The 26547-nt window shown below is 63.1% G+C and overlaps 1 protein-coding gene across 1 annotated transcript; it reads right to left on the reverse strand.

The window, feature by feature from the left end:
- Positions 1-180: 180 nt before the first annotated feature.
- FAM171A2 (family with sequence similarity 171 member A2) lies at positions 181-26133 on the reverse strand. Its single transcript, XM_074978831.1, has 8 exons — positions 25907-26133; positions 14677-14904; positions 8870-8962; positions 7863-8021; positions 7596-7772; positions 4663-4779; positions 3826-3952; positions 181-3482 (listed from the first exon to the last, which is right to left on the reverse strand). Exons 1-8 carry the CDS (start codon positions 26037-26039, stop codon positions 2021-2023), a joined length of 2496 nt encoding a protein of 831 aa, XP_074834932.1. The 5' UTR covers positions 26040-26133; the 3' UTR covers positions 181-2020.
- Positions 26134-26547: the final 414 nt, after the last annotated feature.

Below are 26547 nucleotides of genomic sequence, written 5' to 3' on the forward strand. Positions count from 1 at the left end.
CCCATGGGCCAGGACCAATGCCTGGCCTAGCCGTGCCAGGCCCAGCCCCAGCAGCCCCACGTCTGAGGAGGAACCAGGCAGACACAGCTGGGGGTCAGAGGGTTTTATATATTAATGCCAATCAGAGAGCACACAGGAGTGGGGGCCTGCAGCCCCCCTCCCCCGCCCATGATCAAAGAGGGTTTCACATCCAGCCCATGACCTAGAAGGCAGGTGCCAGGGGTCTGCTCCATGCCTGGCTACCCTGGCCCTCCACCTGCAGGAGGGTTGATGGGCTCCAGCCCCAGCAATTGTGCCACCCTACCACCCCCCCATCTTAGAAATACCAGCATTAAAATCTAAGCAAGTGGGATGGGGGTCAGGAGCCCCACTGCAGTGTTACATGGAAATGGAGGAACAGCCCAGTTCCTGCAGGGCAGCCAGAGGGTCCCTGTAGGCTGGGGTGGGGGGCCCTCAGAGTGACACAGCAGCTGGGGTGAGGGGTCAGGCCTGGCAGTACCCCCTTGCCATGCCTAGTGGGGTAGGGGCAAGGAGTTCCTCAGGCAACCAATGCCCCACAGTGCCCCTCCTATGCCCCTGCCAACTGGGGGTAGAGTGGCACAGCCCATGCAGGTTCCTGGTCTGGAGGAGGCAGGGGGGAGGCAGTGCTGTGTGGTGGGGCTGGAGCAAGGCCCATGGCCAGGGAAGCAGCACACACAGGGCAAAAACACACTAAGAGACAAAAGTAAACCCAAGGGGCAGCTGTTTTATTCCCTAGTGCTGCGCCCCCCACCCCCCCGCCAGTGACCCAGTCTGGATCCCTGTGCACAGGGGCTGGTAGCTGCTCATGTGGGCCTGTGGCCAGTGTGGTGCAGGCAGGCAGTACCAAGGGAGTACAGCCTGTCCCCTGCAGGGCCCTACCCCATAGTGCAGGATGGGATCTGGGGGTGGTACAGGCATGCTGGCCACCCCCCCCCCCCGACTATACAGTCTGGGGCTGGTGGGGGGGGGGCAGCTCCAGCCTGTGCTGTGAGCTGCCCACCCTGCCCCCCTCGCCCGGCGGTGGCAGCCAGCCTGGGAAAGCAGATTAGGAAGGAGGGAGATTTAGCCACTGCTCCCAGCTGTGCGCACATGGCCCAGCTGTGTGCCTGGCCTTGCGGCGTGGGGCACAAAGGCACTTGGGGGTTGGGGGAGATGGGCTGGCTGCAGGTGGGGGGGGGGGGCAGCTCTGCACACGCCAGAGTGTTTGGCAGAAATGTTAGAGACAACCGAGGCCCTGTTCCCTGGGCACCTGCTCCAGCAGGGCTCTAGCAGGGCCAGGGTCAGCCATGACGAGGAGTGCAGCCTGGCCCAGCTCGGGCCACACAGGTGAGGTGTGGAGGCTGCCCTACCCTGCCAAGGCAGCAACGTGTCAGACAGCAGGCATCACCCTCTGCCATTCCACACGCTCCACAGCTGGCAGCGGGATGCTGGTAACCCCTTCCAGCCTGGTGTCGGCCCGGGGGGGGGGTGGGCCATGCAGGAGAGCAACTGCTGCCTCTTCTGACTCCAGGATCTTCCCATGGGCAGGGGCAGTGCCCTTCAGTGCCAGCATCCCCTCCCAAGCGAGCTGCACCAGGCCCTACCCCCTCCCCACCCTGTGCCCCCTGGCTCTAGCTGAGTCCTCCAGTCTCCGACCCGCCCCCCTCCCCAAGCCAACTGTGATCCAAATTCCAGCAGCCCCACAGATGGGCCTAGTGGTGGGTTTCCAGGTGAGATGGACCTGGTGTCGTAGTGTCTCCTCCCTTGCATGGCGGGGGATGCCAAGCTGTGTGCAGCGACGGGGGGGCTTTGGGGGGGTGGGGGGGGAGGGAGGTGTGCAGGGCACTGGGTCTCCAGCCACACTGCCTTTGGGGCTGGTCCCCCTTCCCCTACGTGGCTGAGCCCCCAGACTAGGGGTCCTGGCCTGGCATCACCTGTGGGTCGCGGAGTTCTCCAGTCAGGCAGTGCTGGCGTCCAGGCCTGTGTCAGCTGTGGGGGGCACTGCCCCCACCCCCCCTGCTTACTTGACATTGAAGACCATGAGCGGGCGCTCCTCCCGCTTCTGCCAGGGGCTCTTCCTGTCACCCGGCTCATCCCCGCCCTCTGCCAGCTCGTCCTCGGGGCTGGTCAGTGAGTCCCGGCGCAGCTCGCTGGCACTGCTGCGGGAGCTGGGGCCCCGGCTGCGGCCCCGGCGGGGGATGGTGGCGGCCCGGCCCTCGGCCGCCTCGTCCAGCAGGGGCGTCAGGGAGTTGTCCTCGGGGGAGCAGATGGCCGTGCGGCTCTCGCTGCTGCTCTGCTCGGCCTCATCAGGGAAGGCCAGCTTGGTGTACGCAGTGGGGGCTGGGGGCCGCTCCTCCTTGGCCCGCCGCTGGGGCTTAGCCTCGGGAAGATCCACGCCAGAGTCCAGGCTGGCGTCGGTGCTGCGGCTGCGCTCACCGCCCTGGAGGTCAATGTAGGAGTGGCGCACCTGTGAGGAGCGCCCGTCCAGCGAGACGAACCAGGCCCGCGGGTGCGGCTTCACCCCCAGCTCCAGCAGCTTCTTCTCCGTCAGCGCCTGCAGCTCTCCATTCAGCTGGGCCATGGTGGACTCATTGAACAGCACCGGGATGGTGACAGAGCCACTGACCGAGGAGGCATGCGTCCCCCAACCCTGGCCCTCCGCGGCCTCACCTGGCTGCCGTGCCTGCTCCAGGGCTGGCCCAGCAGCCTGGCTGGACAGCCCCTCAGCCTCAGGCTGGCTCTCGGACGCACCGCCCAGGGCCTGCTCCCCAGAGGCATAGTCCGGCGCCAGGCGCATGTAGTGGGCGGGGATGACCAGGGTGGGCAGGACATTGCGGTACATGCTGTCCTTCACGTGGTCGATGGAGCCACAGAAGATGAGCTGGCCTGGCTGCGTGAGCGAGGTGGGCCTGGCCAGGTGGTCGACGGACTGCGAGAGCAGGAACTCGGGGGGCTTGGCATCCCCCTTGGGCCCCAGGTAGTGGTCAAATGGGGGTGGCAGGGGCGGTGGGGAGGGTGGCTCCTGCAGGTAGGACTTGCTCTCTGTGTGGCCATGCTTGCGCGGTGCTGGGGGGCCCCTGTCCTCCCCGGGCCGTGGCGTGGGGAAGCTGCGCTTGTACTCCTCCAGCAGTGGGGGCTCCAGCATGCCTGGCCCCTCCACAGAGCGTGCAGCCTGGAGTGAGCCGCTCTCCCCGGGGGCACCCCGCTGGCTCAGCGTGTCTGCTGAGGCCTTGCGCAGGGGCCGGCCCTTGGGCCGAAAGAACTCCTCACGAGAGCCTCCCAGCTCCCGGGCGCTGGAGAAGGCTGACTTGAGGACGGGTGTGGGTGCATCAGTGTCACCAGTGGATGAACCTGTCTCCAGATGGCTGGTGCAGATCAGGTGAAGCTGAGACATGGAGGTGGCCTGGTCTCGCTTTGCAGCGTCCAGGGGTGCTGACAGCTGCAGCTTCCTGTGCTGCTGCCGGGGTTTCAGACACTTCCGCCTGGAGAGACAGGCCCAGTTACCAGCGCACACTGCAGGCTCTGGCCTCTGGGGGGACCCTGGGCCAACACGGAGGGGAGCATAGGAGCTATCCTTGATGGGGTCGGAGCAGGGCAGAGGCAGCAGGGCAGGGAGAGGCTCAGATCCAGGTCAGGGAGGCAGGCCCCTGCTTCTCTCCCCTCGCCCACTCCTCTGGGGCCAGCCACACACTGCTACCCACTGCTCCTGCACCCTCCCTGTGGGGGTGTCTGCCAGGGCCTGCGTCTGCAATACCCACACACTGCCCCCTGCTCCCAGTGGAGCCCAGGATCCCTGCTCAGGGCACGTGGCAGGCAGACACTCACCTGCAGTAGTAGATGAGCAGGCAAAGCAGGCTCAGCACTAGCAGTGCCAGCGCCCCCAGGATGGTGAGCAGGAAGATGGTGTGGTATGTGGTGATGTCCTTCATCCCTGATGTCAGTGCCACCAGCCCTAGCAAGGCAAGCAGAGGTGGGTCACACAGGCACAGAAATGCCCAGACCCAGCCCTCCCTCCCCCCCCACCCCCGAGCCATGCCTGGCCACCCCCAGCCTGTGTCAGGCTCTTTGGTGTGCGGGGGGTGGGGGAGGGGGTCCTGGTGCTCATCAATGCTTGGCCTGGCAGGGCACAGCTCTTGGCTGGGGGCTCTAGGCACTCTTGTGCCAGCAACACTTGCCTGAAACCTGCTGGGTGGTGGTGGGGGAGATGATGAGGCCTCCCCCTTTCCCATGTGGGGGATCAGCCAAGGACCCAGCACCCCAAGAGTCAGCACCATCCCGCGTACTAAGGCCTGCACCAGGCTGGGGCAGGGAGTTGTCATCCCCAGCTGCTGTCCTAGCAGCCACCCACACTCAGACCAGCCATTCCTGGGGGCTGCTGCAGTCCCAACCCCCTGAGCTCCTACCCCTTCGTGCCTCCAGTTCGTGAGGCCAGCCACAGAATCAGGGCCCAGAACAGATCCACCCCTGGATTCTGTGGCCGGGGGCGGGGCGGGGGAGGCGGTCTGCACCCTGTGCGAGCCCAGTGGCACAATGTCCAGACTAGGCAGGGCAGTGACAGCTGGGATGGAGTGCCCCACCCAGGCCTGCCCAGAGACCGTTCCTCCCAGCAGCTCCTTGCCCCCTTCCCAAACCCCAAGCCTGGCGGGGGGGCAGCTTCTTCACCTGTGGTGTGGGAGGGCAGGGCTGCTGCCCAGTACCCCAGCTGGGGAGAGACGAACGTCCAGTACAGCTGGCGCCCCTCCTTCCTGATCAGTCCAGTCCCGTTCCGGAGCCACAGGCCTGGGGGCACCAAACAGTCAACGGGCAGGGAGTGAACTGGCCCCTAAAGCCCAGCTGCAATGGGACCTCATCTGCCTGGTTAGCCAAGCCGCAGCCCGCCTCACCCCACACCCACTTTCCAGGGGGAGGGGTGTCCTGCCTCTGCCAGTGGCCCCCAGCAGGCGCCCCAAGATTTAGGGCCACGTCTATCCTTGGGCACCTCAGGCCAGTGGTGGCGCAGCTCTTGCAGTCCAGGTGCCCTGTAGCTTGAGGGGGAAGAGCTTGGCTGAGGAGACTGCAGTGTCCCTGTGCATCCTGGGGCAAACCTTGTCTTAATGCCCTCTAGCAGGGAATTCCCCAGGTCACACCCCTTTCCTTTAGGTAGTCCAGGGCTCCTCAGGCCCCAGCTGCCACAAAAAGGAGTCCCACACCCTGCTAGTCCCTGGATGGTGCAGGTGCCTGCAGACTCAGCTCACTGGGGCATGGCAGGGTTGTCTTGGCCCCAGGTGGCCGACCTCAATTCTGACTTCCAAAAAGCAGGCAACACAGCAGTAACCTTAACTCTGCCCTCATTCGGCGACACTCCCAGAACACTCCCCTTTACTCTGCCCCTCATTTGCCTTCTGCAGCCCGTCCCTCACCCTGATGGACTGGAGCCCCCAAAACTCATGTGGACAGATCACAGCCCCAGCCCAGAGCCACCCACCAGCTTCAGATTAATCCTGGCTGCCACCTCTGTTCCCTGTGCATCCTGGGCCATCACTTACTGACCACAGGCACCTGCCACAGTCCCCCGCTGCCAGGGATCCCTTCTGCCAACCGCGCACACCTGCCACAAAGGAACGATGCAGCCCATGCCCTGAATGTACCTTCCATCGTGCTCCCACGCCCTCAGAGCCCCCACAGCAACAGTGCAAGGGTTCCTGGTGCACCAAATGCACCCCGATGCCTGCTGGCTCCTGCCATCCCTGAAGAGCATGGGGTGGGGCAAGGCCAGCCTCTTTTCTTTGCTAGGAGATGCAGGGTTGAGGCTCAGCCAACCCCCATATGGCCAACACCCCTCAGGCGCATGCCAGGCTCGTGAGGGAAGAGCATGGAGCCACCAGCGTCCCTGCCCCTATTTCCCCTGACTCCCACTGCTCGTTCACCGCCCCTTCCCACTGTCACCATACTCCCCACCCCTCCGCTCCAAGCCCCTCCTCCTGTCACACTTTGCCCCGAAGGCTCTGCCACGAGAGTCCTGCACTGCTGCCCTTTATCAGAGGTGTGGGGCTGGCCCCTACTCGCCATCAGGTGTGTTAACTGAAGTGGAGGGGGGTCACCGACGTCAATCTCAGCCAGGCGCGGCATTGGCACGGCTGGTAACAGCACCAGGCTGGGTCTGGGGCGCTGGTAACTCAGGGACCCCTTAGTGAAATGCCTGCTGAGCTGGCTCACTGGCACTCCCGTCCCCCACACTCCACCCCTGCCTCCCAGCTTCTGAGTCTGAAGCCCTTGGGCTCCTCATTGCAAGAGGAGAATGGAGAGCACATTTACTGGCATGGAAAGCTGCCAGGTGCGGCCTGGCCTCTGCGCAGGGTGAATACTGACAGCTGGGCACTGCTCTGAGCTCAGCACGCTGGTGGACGGAGGCCACTCCCACTGCAATCCAGCACCAGGTTGGTTCATTGAGGGTGAAGGGGCAGCTAAACCCCCGGCTCAGATCCCCCTGAATCCACGCCACTAGCCCCTCATCCCATCCCCGCCCCAGCCACCAGATTCCCAACAATCCCGTAGAGTGTTTGCAGCCAGCAGGGGGAGGGAGGATGTTCCAGAGCAGCAGGTCTCATAACCCCACCAGCCACCACAAGCTTGAGCCTCATGCTGCTTATTGCCACCACTGCAGCCCCATGGTGCTGCCAGGGGAGTTGCCCTGAAGCTCTGCCAGGTGGGGACAGAGCAGGGTGCCTGGGGAGGAGACTGGGGAGAGATTCAATGAGTGCAGGCACCAGCTGTAGCCTGTTACCTGGGCACTGGCCTTCGCCCCCAGAGAGCTGCATCTCTTCAGGAGGGAAGGCAGCGCTGGCCTGGCACCATGCCCCCAGCCTGGTGACACCACTCCCAACCAGTGCCTGCCATCGCCTAAGACCCTGGCTCCATGCCAACATGTGGCAGCGCCCATGGGCTGTAACACCACCTCGCATGCAACTGCTGGCAAAGAGCCAAGGGTGATGGCAAGTACCCCCACCAGCCAGCAGCTGCCCTAGTGGGACTGGAGGGTCCTGCTGGGAACCAGACTGAGACTGCCCAAACTCAGCACCTCCACAGGTTCCCCTCAATTTCCTGGTTGTCCAGCCCATCTGCTTAGTCCCATCATCAAAGGGGTACAAGCCCTGCCCCCAACCCCCCCACATCAATGGGGTGCCCAGCCCAGCTCCGCCCCCCCCCCACAGCAACAGGGTGTCCAGCCCAGCCCCACTCCCAATCCCCCCCCAACATCAATGGGGTGCCCAGCACAACTCCGCTCCCAGCCGCCCACATCAATGGAGTGTCCAGCTTGGCCCAGCTCCCAATCCCCCACATCAGTGGGGTGCCCAGCCCAGCTCCGCCCCCAACCCCTCACATCAATGGGGTGCCCTGCCCTGCCCTGCCCCTAACCCCACATCAATGGGGAGCCCAGCCCAGCTCTGCTCCCAACACTCCACATCAACCGGATGCCCAGCCCGGCCCTGCCCTAACCCCACAACAATGGGGTGCCCAGCCCTGCTCTGCCCCCCAACCTCCCACATCAATGGGGTGCCCAGCCCCACCTCCCAATGCTCAGCTTGGCCCTGCCCCCTCAGCTGGCTGGTACTTACCACTCTTGGCGTCAAACCTCCAGGCTGGCACGTTGCTGGCACTGCTGGCACTGGTGTCGGGAGGCAGAGGGATGGACAGGTGCACGGGGCCCGACAGCTGCACCTCGGTCCCATTGCCCGTGAAGAGGTGGACACTGACCGCAGCAATGGGCACCAGCTCCAGCCAGGTGCTGTTGGCTGGAGGGCGAAGGGGCCTATGAGAGAGGTCTCTGCTCCCCCTGGATCCCTGCTCCCCTCAGGCCCTCTCCCAGCCCCCCAGCCCCATACCGCTGCCGTTGCTCTCAGCCCCGATGAAGGAGGGGAAGCCGCGCATGTCATGGGCCCCACTGGCAGCCGTCAGGGAGGCGGAGAGCTGGCTGTAGGTGGAGCTGCGGGGCAGGCGGGCTGCCTTGCGCTGGAACTGCACCCACGGCTGGCTCTTGGCTCCTGCAGTGACAATGGGCATCAGGCACCAGCCTCGGGCAGCACTCGCTCAACCCACAGCAAGCCCACCCAGGCCAGCAGCCTCTCCCATCCCTCCCCTGCACGTGTCCCGGCCCTGGGGGCAGTGGGTGGCCCTGCCTCACTTAAGGGACCCAGGCACTCTTCCATCCCAGTGAAGAGGTCTCCACAGAGCTCGCCTGCATGCCAGGGGCCAGACATCAGCCCTCCAAAGAACAGCAGCCAGGTCAGGTAACTCAATGTCTATGATGGCAGTCCCTGAGTCCCTGCCAGCCAGGCGACTGAATCCAGGCACTCGCTGCAGGAGGGGTACTTGCTGCTGCCAGGCTACACATATGACCTCTGCCCCAGCCCTCTGGGGAGTCCACAAACCCCTGGGCAGAGCCTCCGCTGTCTCCATCCCAGAAAGGGCAACAGGTTGGAGGCTCTCACCTACTGCAGCACCAACACCAATGTCTCTGGGTGCTAAAGATCAGCCGTCACCCTTCCACAAAGCCCACCCTGCGCTCTGAGCTGGGTGGAGAGGGATATGAGCAGGCCAAGGCTGGTAGAGGGCCATCACACACCCAGCCACTGCCCCACCAGGCAAAGCCCAGACCAGCATGTCCTGATGCCCACAGACTCAAGGCTGGAATTGGAAAGGGAACTTCAGGTGCTCCCTGGTAACTCCCGGGGCAGGCAGGGTCTCACACTGCCCAGGCAGAGGGCTAGTGGCCTGGCGCCAGGCCCTGCAGCAGGGCAGGAATAGCAACCAGACACCCTGGCTCCCAGGCACCAGCTTTATCCACAGCCACCTCTGCAGAGGTGAGGGGCTGACGGGTTGCAGGTCTCACCTGGGGATCCCAGCAAGATCTGCACCATGTCCTCATAGAGGATGAGGGTGGCCGGCCGCTCCGGGAGCAGGTACAGGCTGACGGAGGCGTACACTGCAGACAGACACAGGGCATGTGAGCCACAGGCCCGAGCACAGGAGCAGGAATGCATGGGGAATGGGGCTTGTGCAGCAGTGGAGGGGGGCCTGGGCAAGTTCCTATGGAGCTGGGAAGTTGGCACAGACCAAAGACCTGGCAGGATACCCCAACTGACCCTGGTACCAGGACAGGTGGGTAGCTGGGAGGGCAAGCATGTGGGAGCCCAGAGCATCACTGTTAACTACCCCAATCCCAGCCTTTCCCAGGAGGGGGCACTGCGGCGGCAGGGCAGGAACACTGGAGGAGATGGAGCTCCCAGCTACCCTAGTCCCAGCCTTTCCCAGCAGGGGTCACTGCCGGGGCAGGGCAGGAGCACTGGAGGAGATGAAGCTCACGGCTACCCTAGTCCCAACTTTTTCTAGCAGGGGTCACTGTGGGGCGGGGCAGGACCAGTGGCGGGGGAGGTGGGGAGCTCCAGGCTACCTTAGTCCCAGCCTCTCACAGCAGGGGGTGCTGCGGGTGCAGGGCAGGAGCACTGGCAAGTGAGGGGGGAGCTCCCGGCTACCCTAGTCCCAGCCTTTCCCAGCAGGGGTCACGGCGGGGGCAGGGCAGGAGCACTAGCAGGGGAGGGGGGGAGCTCCTGGCTACCCCAGTCCCAGCCTTTCCCAGCAGGGGGCGCTGCGGGTGCAGGGCAGGAGCATTGGCGGGGGATGGGGGGAGCTCCCAGATACCCTAGTCCCAGCCTTTCCAGCAGGGGATGCTGCTGGGGCGGGGCAGGAGCATTGGCTGTGGGGAGTTCCCGGCTACCCTAGTCCCAGTCTTCCCCAGCAGGGGGCACTGTAGGGGTGGGGCAGGAGCATTGGAGTGCAAGGGGGGAGCTCCCAGCTACCCCAGCCCCAAGCTATCATGTGTCCAGGCTGGGAGAAGATATGCCCTGGGGCTGAGTGCGACCCTCAAATCTACATAGGAATGGCTGGACTGGGTCAGAACAAAGGCCCATCTACCCAGTCTCCTGTGTGCTGCCAGTGGCCAGTGCCAGGTGTTCTGGAGGGAGTGAACAGAATTTGCAATCATCAAGTGACCCATCTCCAGCCTGTGATAAACAGAGGCTTGGGACATCCCCTGGCCAGCCTGGCTAATAGCCCTGGAGGGACCCAACCTCCATTCATTTATCTAGAACATGGTTTCCCAAACTGGGGGGCGTGAAGAAATTCCAGTGGGGCCACAAGGTGACCCAGCAACCCCCATTATTCCCACCACCTGAAGAAAGATCCAGCCTTTGCTTCCAGCTCTCAGTCTCTGCTGTTTTACATGGGTGACCTGGCACAGCCACTATAAAAAGCAGGCAGCCGGCAAAGACCCACGTGCAGCTAGCTGCCTCCTGCAAATGAGAGTCAGTGTGGGTTGGCAGGGGAGGAGGAGGAGGATGGGGTTAGATGGGGGGCTGGGGGTGCCTGGCTTTGTGGGAGGACAGGGGAGGGGCCTGGGTGGGTGGCTCTCAGGGCTTGCCAGCTGTTGGCTAGGTTGAGGGACTCATGGGGCTTGGGTGGCTTGCCCCAGCAGTGCAGGGCTTGGGCGGCTGGCCCCGGCAGCGCAGGGCTCCTGCGGCTTGGGATGGCAGGTGGGCGGCTGGCCCCGGCAGTGTGGGGCTTGGGTAGATGGCTGGCCTGTGGCTGGGGTGGGTGGCTGATGGGTGGGCGGCTGGTTCCAGCAGCGTGGGGATCAGGTGGCCAGCGGGCGAGCAGGTGGCTGGTCCTGGTGGCATGGGACTCAGGAAGGCAGCTCTGGCAATGCAGGTCTCAGGCTGGTGGGCAGCTTGTGCGGGTAGCTCTGGAGGCTGGCATGGGGCTCAGGCAGCTGGACAGCTGGGACTGTACCAGGTAACCACAAGGGGCCAAGAAAAAACATTTGTGCTTATTTTTAATTTGAAATTAAGAACATAAGAACATAAGAACATAAGAATGGCCATACTGGGTCAGACCAAAGGTCCATCAAGCCCAGCATCCCATCTGCCGACGGTGGCCAATGCCAGGTGCCCCAGAGAAGGAGAACAGAAGACAAGTGATTTATCTCCTGCCATCCATCTCCTGCCCTTGTTATGAAGGCTAGGGCACCATACTTTATCCCTGGCTAATAGCCATTTATGGACCTGACCTGCAAAAATTTATCAAGCTCTTTTTTAAACCCTAATAGAGTCCTGGCCTTCACAGCCTCCTCGGGCAAGGAGTTCCACAGGTTGACTGTGCGCTGTGTGAAGAAAAATTTCCTTTTATTAGTTTTGAACCTACTACCCATCAATTTCATTTGGTGTCCCCTAGTTCTTGTATTATGGGAAAAGGTAAATAATTTTTCTATATTCACTTTCTCCACACCAAACAATTATGTTTTTATATCAAGCTTTTGTGTTTATTTCAAATTATGAATTGAATTTTTTGTTAAAGGGAGGGTTGGATGATGGTAAAGAAGAGGTGGGGGGGTATGAGAGTTGCTCAAAAATCAAAAGGGGGACCTGATGCCAAAAGGTTTGGGAACCACTGATCTAGAAGAAAAATCTTCCTCTTGGGTGTTTTAAACCTGCTGACTATTGCTGCCATCGGGGACCCCCATTTCCTGTGCTATGGGAACAAGAAAACAACTTTTCCTTACTCACGATTGCCACACCAGGCTCTCATATTCCCCATAGTCTCCTTTGCTCCAAGCTGAAAAGCCCCAGTCTTGCTCATCTCCCCGCACATGGCAGCCGCGCGGCCAGAGCCTGAGGGGCTGGGGTGGGAGAAGCCCATCGGGCGGTGAGCCATGGGCCCGAAGGCTGTTCCAGACATGCTGCCCCTCACGCCCACCTCAGGGTAGTGCAACCGCCAAGGCCAGAGCTGCAGGGAGGGGACAGCCCACCTACCAGAGCTCTCAGCCTGGTTCCTGGAGCTGGACAGGGCGGCTGAACCTCACCCAGACCTGGGTCACAGGCCACCCAGGTCCAGGCTAGGGGATCCTAGTGTCAGCTCCTGGCTCCGGGATGGGAGAGCCTGAGGGATGTATCTGTGCTGTGCTGTGCTGTGCAAGGGCTGGGACACCCCCACCAGCCCCCTCTTTCTTCCCCCCTTCCCCCCTCCATAGCATTTCAGCCAGCCCAGAAAGGGGCAGCAACCCTGTTTTGGGCTGTGGCCAAGGATCCCCTCAGGCTCCCCTTCCTGACTGAGGATGAGCAGGGTCGGTGACCGCTGGCCAGGAGGGGCAAGGTCTGTGTGCTGCTGTCATCAGGGCAGTGCACCCCACACCCCGCCCTGCCCCACCCGAGGCCATGTCCCCCTCCCCGCAGATTGGACTGCAGCCCGGCAGGGTTGCCAGCAACCAGCAGGCACTGCCAGGAGGGGGCTGGACACATGCTGGCGAGAGGGAAGCCTGGATCAGAGTCACACCATGGGGCAGGCGCAGCCTAAAGGAGAAGCAGACTTCCCTCCCCCCCAAAAACCAGGGGGTTACAGGCAACCCCTAGCAGACCAGGCAGAGAGAGCTGGGGGGAAAGAGTGGTCAGGGAAAGGCAGGTCTCCTGGGGTAACCGCTCTCCCCTGCAGACTCACACCCCAGGTGTTCCTGCAAAACAACCCAGGTGCTACAGTGAGAGGGGCCACCTGCCAGGACCACACCGGGTGGTGTCAGACCAAGGGTGTCAGCAACAACTACGGGGCAGCTGTGCCAGGGATTACACTGCCCAGCCCCTAGCCCTGCAGCCACAGCCCTCTGCCCCAGTCAGCCCCAGGAGAACGAGCTGGGGGCCCAGCGGGGAGGCCCACTCTGGAATTGAGGAACTGGTTGCTAGTACTTGGGGGGCTGGGGACAGTGAGACTGGGAGGGTCTTGCTCACACACACCCTCTGCTCCACATGCTCCATCAGTGTGGGACCATACCTGGCCTTTTCCGCTTGCCTGCCTCCAAGAACCCCATGCACTGACTCCCACCCACACAACCAGTGACCTCTCATTCCTTGCCCCCCATGCAGACCCTTCCCCACCTCACCCCATGTGCACACAGCCCCTCTTGCACGCACTGACCCCCCCCCACTCCTCTCCCCACACCTCACTGCACACAGCTGTCATGACCTGGGACAGCACAGACCTTCTCTGGCCATGCCCGCCACCCCCACTGATGAGTCAGGGAAAGGGCATTATATTAGAGCACCAGGAACTGTATGACCTCCACCCACATGCGCCTGCCCCACAGCACACTGCCCTCGCTCCTATGCAAGCACGCCCTCCCCTGCACATTCCTCCCCAGCAACCCCGCACCCCAATGCCCCCACCTCACATTCCCCCCACCCACTGCCCCCGTTCTCCATGTGCAACCCCCCAGGCACTCCTGCCCTGGCTGTGTAGACCTCCTGCCCCCCCAGCCACCATGTGCACACAGCTCCCACACACCTCTCAACAGCATGGACCCCGCCACTGCCTCCTGCTCCATCCACTGCCCCCACACTACTCCCCAGGTGCAGACCCTCCCCGACTCTGCCCCAGTCCCCCAACATGCACACCCAGCCCCCCTAAACAGGCCCTCCACTGCTTCCTGCCCTCGGCACACTTCTCTCCGGCCACACACAGCCCCCCAATGTACCTTCCCTGCTATGAGCACCTCACCCAGGCACTCCTGCACCTGGCCATGCAGACCCCTCGCCTCTCTGCTCCCTGTGCAGACCTCCCAGCCCCTGCCCGCCCCACAATCATGCCCAGCTGAACAGATGCCCTTTCACTACCTCCCACCCCCCATGGTTCCCCACTGCTCCCATGCACTCCTTGCCAGGCAACGCAGACACTCCATCTGCACACAGCACCCCCACCCACTTCCGCCACCATACACTCTGCACATGCTCCTCCCCAGCTACACAGAGCCCCCACCTGCGGCACACCTCGCCCCCTCCCACAGCCCACTGACCCCTCACAATACCCTGCCCACCATGCACACACAGCCGCCCAGTCACTACTCTCCAGCTCTGCCCCCAGCCCAGGCCCCCCCAGTGCACACACAGCCACGTGAAGCTGGCCTGCTGCTTGCAGTAAGGTCACCCCATCGACCCCGTCTGTGCCTCCGCAGCCAGCCAGCCAACCAGCCTGTCTGCACCTCGGCTGCAAGCAGCCCGCGGGCAGCAGCCACCTGGCACAGAGCCCAGGACAATGCTGGCCCCCCACAGCCCCACATGGAGCACAGGGATCAGGGGAGGGATGTAATTGGGGACAGGCCTGACGGTTCTGGGGGGCGGGGAGCACCCACCAGCAGCATCTGCAGGGTCAGGACCTAGGATGACCCCCCATCACTCTCCCTCCCCCAGAGGTGTCTCTGCCCCTCCCCCAGAGCCCCACCCTGGGAGGAGGGCTCTGTCCCCTCAAGGGGCAGACCTGCCCCCATACCACCCTCATCCCTCCCAGCTACCATATTAACCTGGTGCCAGCCCTGATCCTCTCTCCCCCATCCCCCACATCCAACACACCCTGTACTGCCCAAGGGTGGGAATCTACTCACTGCCCCCTCCTCCCTCTGTAGGCTGGGGCACTGTCTGGGAAGCGGGAGGAGAACCATCTAAGGGGTTGTCTGCAAATTCCCAGCCCTGGGTGACCCCAAATCCCACACTATTTGCTAACTCTTCCTCAAGCTCCCCGGCCCAGTAACGGAGTGCTCCCAAACTCCCCCGCCCAGTAATGGTGCATCCCCAAGCTCCCAGCCCAGCAGCAGGTGGCACTCACACGGCAGCTTGTCGACTCGCCAGGGCACAGAGTTGGTGATGAAGCCACGCTTGGCAGCGGTGACCAGAATCCAGGTGCCCAGGTGGTAGCTGATGGGCAGCATCCCGATGCCCTCCTGGTCTGTGGCCCCTGAGGCCAGCGACGTCTGGTTCCCATAAACCTCTACAGCAGCCTGTGCCAGCGGGGAGAGATCGCTGCTCTCGTATACCTGGACTTTGATCAGCACCTCTGTGGGGGGAGAGGGGTTGATGGGTCACAAGACCCTAGCCGAGAGCCCGCAGAGCCCCACGGTGAGTCTGGCCCCTGCCCTGCCCCCTGAGCACAGGTCAGGTCTTTGAACCCTCTCTGGAGCAACTCCACAGCCCCCCTCAGCTGGGGCTGCCCAGGATGAGCAGGGTCCATTCGTCCCAGCCCCTGGCCAGCATCAGCTGTTGGGGGGGAGGAAGGCAGGTGCCTGGCCAGCCAACAGGGGGGATAAGCAGGCACACAGCAGGCCTTGACCAGGCAGCATGGCCCAGCAGATCTCCAAAAACCCCAACCAACACGACGCCACACCACTCCAGGACCTGGGCCACAGGCAGCACGAGTCCCCAGTATGCCTGTGCAACAGCAGATGCCCCATGGGAACTCAGAGACCAGCTGCAGAGCTTTCAGAGCCTCTCAGTAGCAAGAGCAGCCCTGGAGCCACAGGGCTGGTAGACTCTCCAGCCTGCCTGGCCTGGCATCCAGCTCCCACAGCTGCAAAGGGGCCATGTGCCACAGCACCTGATGCTGGATGGGGCCTGCAGCCACCTCAGGTGGTTGCACTATCACATGGTTCCAGCTGGGGGCTGCAGCACCACCAAGGTGTTCAGTGGGATGGCACAGAGCGTCGAGGAGAGGCAGTCAGCTCACCAGACTGGGCTGCTAGAAGCTGGACACAAGGAGCCCTCTTGGTTTGGCTCAGCCTGTGGCACAGATGCTAGGTTTGCATTTCAAAAGGCCTTAGCTGTTGGGGGTCCTGATCCAGGGGGTCCTTTCCTCTGGGGCCTGAGCAAGCACCAGGCGGTCAGGCTCTGAACGTAGATTGTTCGGGCGCACAAATCAGTGCTAGCGGGCAGTGTCATCCTGCCAGGGAGACCAGAAGAGGTCACTGGCTATTCTATTACTGCCAACTGCCTTGGGGCTTTGCCATGGGCACCACTCCCAGCCACTGGTTACGTGCATGGCCTCGGGTTCCCTGGGCCACCCTGTGCCAGCAGGGTTTGCTCTGCCACCCACAGGCCGTGTGCATAGGGTGTGGCTGACCTGAAAGTCTGTGCTCCTGCCCGCTCTCCATGGCTCCCAGGACACTGCACCAAGCACTGGGGATTGCTAGCTCTGCCCTGCAGGCTGCATCCCTTCAACCCAGTGCAGGTGGGGGGCTCTGGGAACTCTGCGCTGGGCTCTCCTGGCCCTGCGATGACAGGACAGCCCTGGACCAGCGGGATGGAGAGGGGCAGAGATTCTCTCTTCAGATGGCCCTGCTGAGCATGGCTGAGTCATTCCCCGTGGTTACAGCCAACTAGGGCAAACCAAAGAGACCTGGACCTGTGCCACAAGCCTGTCAGGCCGAACTGGTCCACGCACGCTGGGGAGCTGCATGCTGGGGTTGGAGCTGGGGCTCATTGAAAGGGGAGGCCAGACTGAGCCCCCTGTTCTCAGCCACCTCCATGCCCCCAGCCGGCCTGCAGGCACAGAGCCCAGACCAACTCCCAGCACCCTTCCAGCTGAAGCCCCTGGCCGCCTGCCTTGGTCTGGGAGAGCCATCACCCCAGCAATGACCCCATTCACCCTGTCAATACCTGGCCCGTGGACGGCACGGCCAGATCAGTGGGCGCTGGACAGTGCTCTGTGCTGCCCCTCTCCCCTTCAGCAGGGAGCTGCTCCCAGGGCCAGGCAGCACTGGTGCCAGGGTTGCCATAGCAGCCCCAGGGTAGTGAGGCTCCAGTCTGGGGCCCTCGCTCCCCTGTGCCAGGGCTCGGTGCCCACTGTGCAGTGACTGTGCATCCTCAGGCAGCCCTGGGCCCCTGCAACAGCCCCGCTGCCAGAGAGGGGTGCAGGACACCCCAGAGTGCAGCGCCCCGGCTCAGCTGCACACCCCAGGGGCTCGCTGGCCTGCCCAGGCTCAGCACCCTGCTGGGGTGCAAGGGAGCCGATCGCCAGAGCCCAAAGATGCTTTCATGGCCCCAGGGACACAGCAAGAGCCACACAGAGCCACCCCAGCCTGTGCACTGTGCCAGGCCTGGCTCCAGGCATGCCCCTGGCTGAGCCATTTCTGGAAGGTTCCAGTTCATCTCAGGAGGATGGCACCAGCGACCCTCTAAAACCGGCCACTCAGCAACACCCAACTTCAGACATCCTGTTGGTGTCCCAGGGCCAAGTGCCAGGAACTGGGGGCCAGGCTGTTGGCCTCCACATGCAGCATTCAGAGGTGGACACTGCCAGTTAGATAACCCAAGTAGGAATCAGGACTCTTGGGTTCTACCCAGCTCTGCCACTGATGTGCTGGGTGACCTTTGGCAAGTCATGGCTCCGCCCTCTGCCTCAGTTTCCCCATCTGTCAAAGCAGAACATCACAAAAACCCAGCGCCTCGGCCGAGCGAAGATGGCGAAGACTTATGTTCACTGGCCCACCCTGAGAAGCACTTAGACTGAACTAATTCATTTGCGAAATGCTCTGCTTTCATCAAAGAGAAGTGGCCCAAGACAGTACCAAGGGCATCCTTTTGTCGCACCTTAGCCATGCCAGCCCCACAACATAGAGGAGGGCCTCTCCACCAGGTCCGACGAACCAGCCCCTGTGAGGCTATGGAGCCCCCATCTCTGGATAACAGCCTAGCATCTTGGCACCCATCCCAGCCTGCAACCAGCAAGGTCCCAGCCTCCCCCTCACACAGAATCAATCAGCTCCTGCCTCTCCCAGAGGTGGGACCTGGACAAGAGGGCACCTTGCCTGTCTCAGAGCCTGCTCAGTTACATGGGGTGGATCTGAGCACCAACCGCTTCCCACTGTTCTATCAATGCACATGCTCAGAGCACCCAGGGCACCCACTGCCTTCACACAGCCAACTGGAACCTCCCACAGAGCCCCTGACCCCTCAGACTCTGCAGGAGGGATCCGTCCAGAGGAAGCTTCACAGCATCCCAGGGCTGGACTCTGTCACATATAGAATTCAGCCAACAAAACGTACCCCTAACAGCAGCAGTGGCCCTCTAGTTGCCAGCCACGAGTGGTGACCAAGGAGTTGGGGATTCCCCTTCTCTGGCCACTGTCAAATCATGCCCGGATGTACTTCTGCACGGTTGGCTCTGAGGGCAGGTCGCTGGGCTGTGCTAGCCAGGGCTCACACTGCTGCTGCAGCATAGGGTCAGCCAGTCACAGTGTTACTGGGATCAGCTCAGTTTTTACGAGTGAACCTATGCCCTCCCGCTGCACTCAGGGAGGTTCAGGGCTGGGAAAAGCCCTTTCACCCCAACGCACCAAGTGTGTGGGGGGGAACCTGAGAGCCAGGACTCCTGGGCTCTCACTCTAAATCTAGGGGGGGCCTAGTGCATTAGCGCAGCAGGGCAGAGGAGGGGCTAGGAGGCAGGACTCCTGGGCTCTCACCCCAGCTCTGGGAGGATGGAGGGGCTAGTGGTTAGAGCAGAGCTGGGCGCACAGACCCTGGCTGTAATGGCATCTAGCAATCAGAGTGAAGCGCTGAGGGCTCTGTATTGCCCCACACCATGGAGGCATCTGTATCCAACCCCAGGCCAGTTCATGGGGCTGGCTGTGTGCTCCACTCACCCAGGAATGCCCCTGGCATCCAGTTGACCTCGCTGCTAAGCCAGGTTCACTCAGCACCCTGCCTCATGCTGCCACCCAGGGGCTCGAGGGGCTGCAGCCCATGCTGGCTGCAGCTGGGAAAAGGGCTTTGCCCACTTGGGGCTAGACCCAGAAAGGAAGGGGGCCTAAGGGGGAGAACAGGGGCCCAGCTCAGCCTCCCCCAGTGGAGCCTCTGTTGCCCCAGGGGCCTGATCAGACATGGAGGGGGGAACTTGAGGGGCAGCAGGCAATGAGCCCAGAACCCAGCCCCCCCCCACCAGCAGGCCTGGGGCGGCTGGTCCCAGATGTTTCCCTCATGGCCAGGTCCTGCAACCCCAGGAATTCTAAGCAGCTTGTGCTAGAGACATGTCCCCGTCAGCTGGGGCCTGGGGCAGCTGCACTGAGGGGGCGCCAGGCTCCCCACCGTGCATACCAGGAACAGCCGGCCACATTGCAAAGGCAGGGCGGGGAACTGGTGGCGGCGGAATGTCCCCGCTCGAAAACAGCCGTCCTGTAGCCGCATGCTATGCCCAGGCCCCACAGCAGCTGGCACAGCCAGTCAATGGCCCAGGCTGTGCTCACCCAGAGGTGGCGGGAGCAGGTCGCTCACCCAGTGAGCTGATCTTGGGGATGGGGAAAGGGGTCCTCCCCTGAGCACAGCGACAGCAGAGCCAGAGCCACCCACTCCACACACCCCGGGCGCCAGTACCAGTCCTTGCCCTCTGCCCCAGGTCTACTCTAGCATTGCCCACCAAAGAAGGCTCTCATCAGTTACAGACCTGCAGCTCAGCCTGGGAATACTCCACAGCCCCCTGAGCAGACCCCAGCCCCAGCTGGGGGGCTGCAGCTCTGCCCCCTCCACCCCAGCACAGGTTCATTACACTACTGGGCTCTGGAAGGACCCATCCCATCCCCTGCTCCCAGCTCCCCTAGCCCCAGCCCTGCTGGGACGAGTCTGTACTTGGGATGGGGAGTGATTGTCCTCCCCACCCCTCAACTCCATCACCCGCCCAGGGATTTCTGTGCCATTGTCTGGCCCCAGCTGAAAGCAGCTCACCCCAACAATGGCCTCTTGCAGGGACCTCCTCCTCCTGCAGATCTGACACTTGCACCCAGGCCACTCTCGCTAGTCTACCGCATGATGGGGAAACTGAGGCTGGGGGAGACATGGCAAAGGTAAGGAGAACCCAGGAATTGCAACCACCTCTCCTGCATTGAACCACCATCACCTCAGCTCTCACCACTGGACCCCACTGTCTTTCTGTTAGAGTAGGGCCCAGTAATTCTAGCCATGTGCCTGGGCAGAGCCCTGGTAACTCTCAGCATAGCCTGCATTCCAACACTGCAGCCCTAGACTGTGTCGTCCACTGGCCTGTCCAGAGCCTGGGCTCTTGCAGGTGCTGGTGCCAGTCCCGGAGGGGCCCTCTGCCTCCTGCTCCAACCCCTTGGTACTGCTTCCCAGAACACCACACCCCTCTCCCCATGCCAGATCTCCGCCATCTCCCCCAGGCTCCTGCAAAGCTGCCCAGCCCCTTCTGCAGCCGAGCAAGAGGCTGTTTCCCAAGGCCGTGCCAGCCTCCCACTGGGTCAGAAACCGGCACTGGTCCGCCCTGCACAGTGGTCACTCGCCTGTCTGATGGGGGTCCCCAGGGAGCAGCAGGGAACCCTCTGCTCTTAATGGGGCCCAGTACTGCCATCATTACAGGACAGGAACCCGGCCTCCTCCTGTGGATGGGCAGCCCTGGCTGGATTTCTCACTCAGCTTCCAGTCCCTGAGCTGCTCCAGATCCAGACCCAACGACCCCTTCCCCATCCCGCCAACAGCCCAAGGGACAGGCTGGGCCAAAGCCCCAGGGGGAAACAGTGCCAGCACCAGGACACAGCTCCCTGACCTGCCAAGTCCAGCCAAGTGCCTGCCCCACTTCCCATCCTCTCTTCCCTTCTTTCCTGACCCACAGAGCCCCCGGTGCAAGGGGCTGTCAGTCCCCTGTGGCAGCACAGTGCATTTCTGAGCCGCAGGGCTTTCGGTGGGACTGGCTCAAGCTCTGCACAATGTGGGACCCGCTCCCTGGCACCCTCACCCCCAGGTGCTTTGCTGAATGCCAGCCCACAGTGATGGTGAGGCCAGTGGCCCATCTGGAAGGCAACCTGGGATGGGGCTGGCCAGGACTCCTGCTGGCTAGTGCTGGATTTAGTTTGGGAGCCAGGGGCAGGGATGGGCCCGTGAGTGGAGCAGAGCGGCACTGCCTTGGGCAGCTCTCCAGCCAGGGCTGAGGGGCTCGGGGCACCTGCACCCATGTGACCATAATCCCATCTGGCTCTGAGTCAGGGGCCTTCCTCCTGCTCTGCCCCCTCCCCGGCATGAGCTGGCCCTCCATGGGGGTCTCTACTCAGAGACCAGATGTGCCCACATCCCTGCAAAAAGCCACAGCCCCTGCCACCTCTGAGGGGTCAGGCACCGGCTCCTCTGCCCCACAGCACAGCAGCCTGCAGCATCCTGGCAGGGGAGCCAGGTGCCATGGCAACCAAGGGAGATTTCCAGGCATGCCCGTTTCTGAGGCCTCTCCCACACAAGCAGGAGACAAATTCTGCCCCCACCACAATGGCAACCTGTGTCTGCTCCCCCGGCTTCAGCACCACGTCTCTGCCCCACCCCCGGCTTAAGCGACCCATCTCTGCCCCCCCCACCCCCGGCTTCAGCAATCCATCTCCTGCCCCCACCCCCCCGCAAGCTTCAGCAACCCATCTCCAGGCCCTCCCCCAAACCTTCAGCAACCCATCTCTGGCCACCACTCCCTGGCTTCAGCAACCCGTCTCAATCCCCCACTGGCATCAGTGACCTGCCCCCACTCCCCCATCAGCAACCAGTCTTCTCCCTGCCTCCTCCCGCCATTGCTGACTGATTCCCCACCCCCACCCCTGCACTGAACCACTTCCATAGATTCTGGGGACTAGGAGGCCTGATTTCATAGAGCCCCAGCCCCATATCTGCAAACAGGCTGAGCCTGGGGGAAGAGGGCAGAGGAGGGGGCCATGGTTACTGCAGGGGGCAGAGGAGGGGGCAGTGGGTAACACGGGGGGTGGAAGAGGGGGCCATGGGTACTACAGAGGGCAGAGGAGGAGGCAGTGGGTAACACAGGGGGCAGAGGAGGGGGCCGTGGGTACTGCAGAGGACAGAGGAGGGGGCAGTGGGTAACACGGGGGGCAGAGTAGGGGGCCCTGGGTACTGCAGAGGGCAGAGGACAGGGCAGTGGGTACCATGGGGGGCAGAGGAGGGGGCCATGGGTACTGCAGAAGGCAGAGGAGCGGGCAGTGGGTACTACAGGGGCTGTAGCTACCAGGCGGGCAGAGGAAGGGGCCGTGGATACTGCAGAAAGCAGAGGAGGGGGTCATGGGTACCACAGGGGGTAGAGGAGGTGGCCATGGGTACTGCAGATGGCAGACGAGGGGGCAGCGGCTACCGGGCCAGGGCAGAGGAGGGGGCAGTGTGTACTGCAGGGGGGCAGAGGAGGTGGCTGTTGGTACCATGAAGGACAGAGACAGGGAAAGGCCAAGAGTGGCATTCCATTGTCCCCCCATCTGCATTCCTCCTGCCCCTTTGAGACCAGTGTCATCCCATACGTGGCATTTCCCCTCCTGCCCCCGGCCCCTCCCACTGCAGTGTCTTGGGCACCACCAGCACAGATCAAAGTCCTGGAGGGCACCAGGAGGGGACAACTGCAGGGTGGAAGGAAATCAGAACAGTGGGGGGGGGGCGGCACAGAGGCAGCACTGGGTCCCTCTTTGCCAGCCTGGGGATTTTGCCCTCCCCTCCCTATCCCACTCCAGACACTGGGTTCACACCTACAGCTCAGCAGAACCCACAGAGGGAAACGCAGCAGTGCAAAGGGACCCAGGCATCCAGGCAATACCCTCCTCAGCCTGGAAGAGACAACCAGGTCTGGGACACCTGGGTCCATCCCGCAAGGAACCCAGCCCAACCCATGAGGAGCAGGCACATTCCCACACCCAGAGATGCCAGGCATGCAGTGCCCCCAGCACTGCCCATCCCAAAGCACTCAGCAAACTCATCTCCACTCCTGGGCCTGGGGTGAGCTCTGGCCAGCTGGGGAAACTGAGGCGCAGGGAGTGTCTTGCCATAGGGCAAGGAATGCAGCTCAGGAGTCCTGACTGCTAACTGCTCACCAAAGCCATTGCAGGGACCCGGGATCCCCACTGCAGCCCTAAGGCTGTGTCCAGGCCAGAGCTAGCACCAAGTGGCAGCACGGGCACCAGGGGTATCCCCAGCCCTTGCCACACTGTCTAGCCCATGGATCCAAAACCCAGGGGGGCAGGGAGGTGGGCACAGAGTGCCAGGCTGGGTAAACAAGCATGCCCTGTGGGTGAAGCTGGCTCTAAGTGAGCTGCACACTAAGCCCGACTCTGGAGGTAGCAAGCCAGGCATGGAGTGTGCAGTGCCTGGGCACCACCAGCTGGGCCTCAGTTCCCCATCCCCACCTTGATATGTCAAACCCCTCTCGCCCATCTCTGCTGCCAAGGGCACCCAGTGCTCACAGGCCAGAGCCTGTGACAGAACCAGGCCCTGGGCCACGCCCCTTCTGGGCCAGCTCTGCAGGACCCAGCCTCACCTCTGCTCCCAGGGGCAGGGTCTCCTCCAAAGCCCAGCAGGAGGGGAGCACGCAGGAGCACGGCTGGCCATGGCAGGGGCACAGGAGAGCCGAAGGGGTCAGGACACCCCCAGAACAGCTGAGACCTGGGGGGACGGGAGTGGGTAGGGGACTGCCATGGAGGCCTCAGATCAATGGATGCCAAAAAATAGGGTGACTGGGAGGTCAAAGCTCAGTGCCAGCCTCACTCATCCCACAGCCCCGCACCGACTGGCTTGGAGCTCACCACCCTGCCAGTGCCTGCCCTCTAACCACGGCTCCGCCAACCCTGCACAGGAAGCCTTTGTGGGCTGGAGTCCCATACATCCCTTGCAAGCAGGAACATGCCACCCTCAGCAGTCCTCCCCCAGAGCAATGCCACTGGTCACCAGGCCAGCAGGCGGCTGTGCCAGCGGGTGATGCAGTGCAGGAACAGGGCATTCCAAACCCCATGGGGGTAATCCTAGCCCAGCTATTGTCTCCAGGGCAGGCAGCATGGGCCCAGCCTAGCAGCTGGCAGGAGCAGGGTGCAGGGAAGTGCAGGTGCCAACTACTCACAGATGCTCAGCCAGCCTCATCAGAGTAATTTCCAAGGTCGGGGTGGGGGGCCTCCCCATCCTCCAGCATTGGGCATCATACCCTGCAGAGCCAGCATATGCCATGAGCTGGTTTGGCCACCCCTCTGCCAATCACACAGGGCTGCCTGCACCCCAACATTCCCCTCTCCTCAGCAGCAGGACAGAGTCCCTAAAGCCCAGCTCAACTTCTGGGACATAGGCCACATTCCACTGGGCTCTGGAGCCTGGGCCAGCTCACCAACCTCTGCCAGGTGCGACCTGGCCACCCTTCTCCCCAGCTCAGCCTGTCAGGAACAGGGGTGCTGGGCATGGTGCAGCTCGAGCACCTCCTCACTGGCACGGCTCCAGCAACCAGGCCACAGCTGAGCAGCACTCTGAGCTCCCAGGGCACAGGACAGATGGCAGGTGAGGATCCTGCCCCCCAGGCTGCAAGTGGGGAGGGAGCCAATTCTCCAGCCCCCACCTCCCTTTGTTCCAGCCACAGGTTCTTGGGTGCTCCTGGAAGAATGGGGAGCACTGCTGTTAGGAACCAGCTCCCACCTCAAGGTCCTAGCAGCACCTGGCTCTGGGACCCGCAACAGCCAGCGCCAACCTGACAGGGCTTTACCCAGGGACAGCTGGGATGGACAGAGACAGATGTGTCAAAGGCTGACAGACAGATCGGTGTGTATGGAGACAGACAGCTAGAAAGGCGGTATTGAGGGACAGAGAGAGACAAATGGATGCAGACAGGGACAGACAGACATGGAGACAGGGAGGCTAGGCGTGGAGACAGACAGACTCAGGGATAGACAGATGGAAAGAGGGGTGTGGGCGGGGACAGACGGATGGTCAAACTGGGAGGCCTGAGTGGGGACAGACGGACAGAGTGGTGTGTGAAGGACTCACAGATGGACAGGGATCTGTTTGCAAAGATGTATGGATAGAGGGGGTGTGCAGGACAGACTGACAGGGGGAGGGACAGACAAACTGAGGAGGTGGTGGGGGCAGAGAGGGAGTGGGCAAGCAGAGGGATGGGGGGGATGTGTGGGAACAGCCAATGGATGGACACAAGGACCCATGGAGGAGGGGAGACAGATGATGGACAGATGCAGGGACAGACAGACAGAGAGAGGACAGACCAATGGATGGGGGCCTGCGAGCGGAAGGGATGAACAGAGGTGGACAGACGATGGAGAGACGGACAGATGTACTGATGGATGCAGATAGACAGACGTTTGATCGACCGGCTCAAGCAGCATTCACCAGGGCAATTGGGATCATTTCACCCCCACCCGCCAGCTGTGACCCACCCCTCGCCGTGTGGAGGGGGGGTGTCAGGCCTGGCACCCAGGCGCCGGCTCCCGCAGACAATGGGGCCATAAAAATAGCGCCGCAATGGGAGAGAAAAACATGGGTGGGGGAGGGTCCGCCCAAGCCCCCCTCCACGTGCACTGTCCCCACTGAGTCCCCCGCCCTCACAAACAGCCCCGCCCCCAGCAGAAAGCGATATGGGCGCCCCGGGGCCAGAGTCCCGCAGGAGACCGGCAAACCCCGCTCCGCGGGGGAGAAGGGGTCAACTCCGTGGCGGGAGGGGGGGATTGGAGACCCCCGGGAGCCATCAGGGGAGGGGCTCGGGGCACCGGGGAGGCCCGGGACGGGGGACGCTTTGAAATCTGCCAGACGCGTCAATCCTGGACCTGATTCCAGTCTGTCCCCCCATGGAGCCCCCCAGGGACCCTCAACTTCCCCAGCCTGGCCCCCCACCATCACAGAGCCTCCCCAAGGACCCTCACCTCCTCCAGCCTGGACCCCCACCCCGCAGAGCCCCCCAGGGACTCTCAACTCCCTGAGCCTGCCCCCCACCCCATAGAGCCTCCCCAGGGACCCCCAACTTCGCCAGCCTGGCACCCCCAACCCAGGGCGCTGGGGCGATGTGTTCCGGGGACCGAGGCCTGAGATCCATTGACCCGAACTGCAAACCCAGCGTGCGATGGAAGCCCTGTCAGCCGGGGGGCGGTACCCCCAGGGCCCCAGCTCCAGCGCCTCGGGCTTCAGGGATCCCAGACTGCACGACCTCCTGTAGGGAATCCTCCAGCCTCTCTCCCCGCTCTAGAGCAAGGGATCACCCCCCCCAACCCCACCCTCCAAGCAGGGGGTCATCCCCAGGCCCCCTCGCCCCAGGGCTCCCCCGCGCTCACCCTGCGGGTTGGGCGGCTCCCCCGCAGACTTGCCGGGCGCCGGGCGGACGCTGCCCGCGAGCAGCAGCAGCAGCAGCGGGAGGCAGCTGCCGCGGCGCCGGGCCGGCATCGTGGGAGCCGCTGCCCGCAGCATCCGCCCGGCCGGGCGCTACCCGCCACGGGCCCGGCCCGATAGACACTGGCCCGGCCGCCGCCGGCTGGTGGGTGGGACCCGCTGCCGAGCGATTGTTCCAGCGTCCGCGCCGCGCCGCGCCGCGCCGAGCGGCCGGGCTCCCTCTGCCGGGGCTACGCGGCACGGCGCCCGCCAGCCCCTCGCCTGCAGCCCCCCCGCTGCCGGGCCCCCAGCTCCGCCAGCCCCGCTGCTGGCCCCCCGCTGCTGGCCCCCTAGTTCTGCCAGACCCTCACTCCCCAGCTCCGCCAGCCCCTCGCCTACAACCCCCTGCTGTCGGCCTCCCCCAGCTCTGCCATATCCCCCCACTCTCCCAGCTCTGCCAGCCCCCCAGCTCGGCCAGATCCCCCACTCTTCCAGCTCCACCAGCCGCCCCCCCTCCCCAGCTCTGCCAGCCCCTCACCTGCAGCCCCCTGCTGCCGGCCTCCCAGCTCTGCCAGACTCCTCCACTCTCTGACCTAATAGTGGCCCC

Source organism: Carettochelys insculpta, chromosome 28 (assembly GCF_033958435.1).
Source record: "Carettochelys insculpta isolate YL-2023 chromosome 28, ASM3395843v1, whole genome shotgun sequence".
NCBI lineage: Eukaryota > Metazoa > Chordata > Testudines > Carettochelyidae > Carettochelys > Carettochelys insculpta.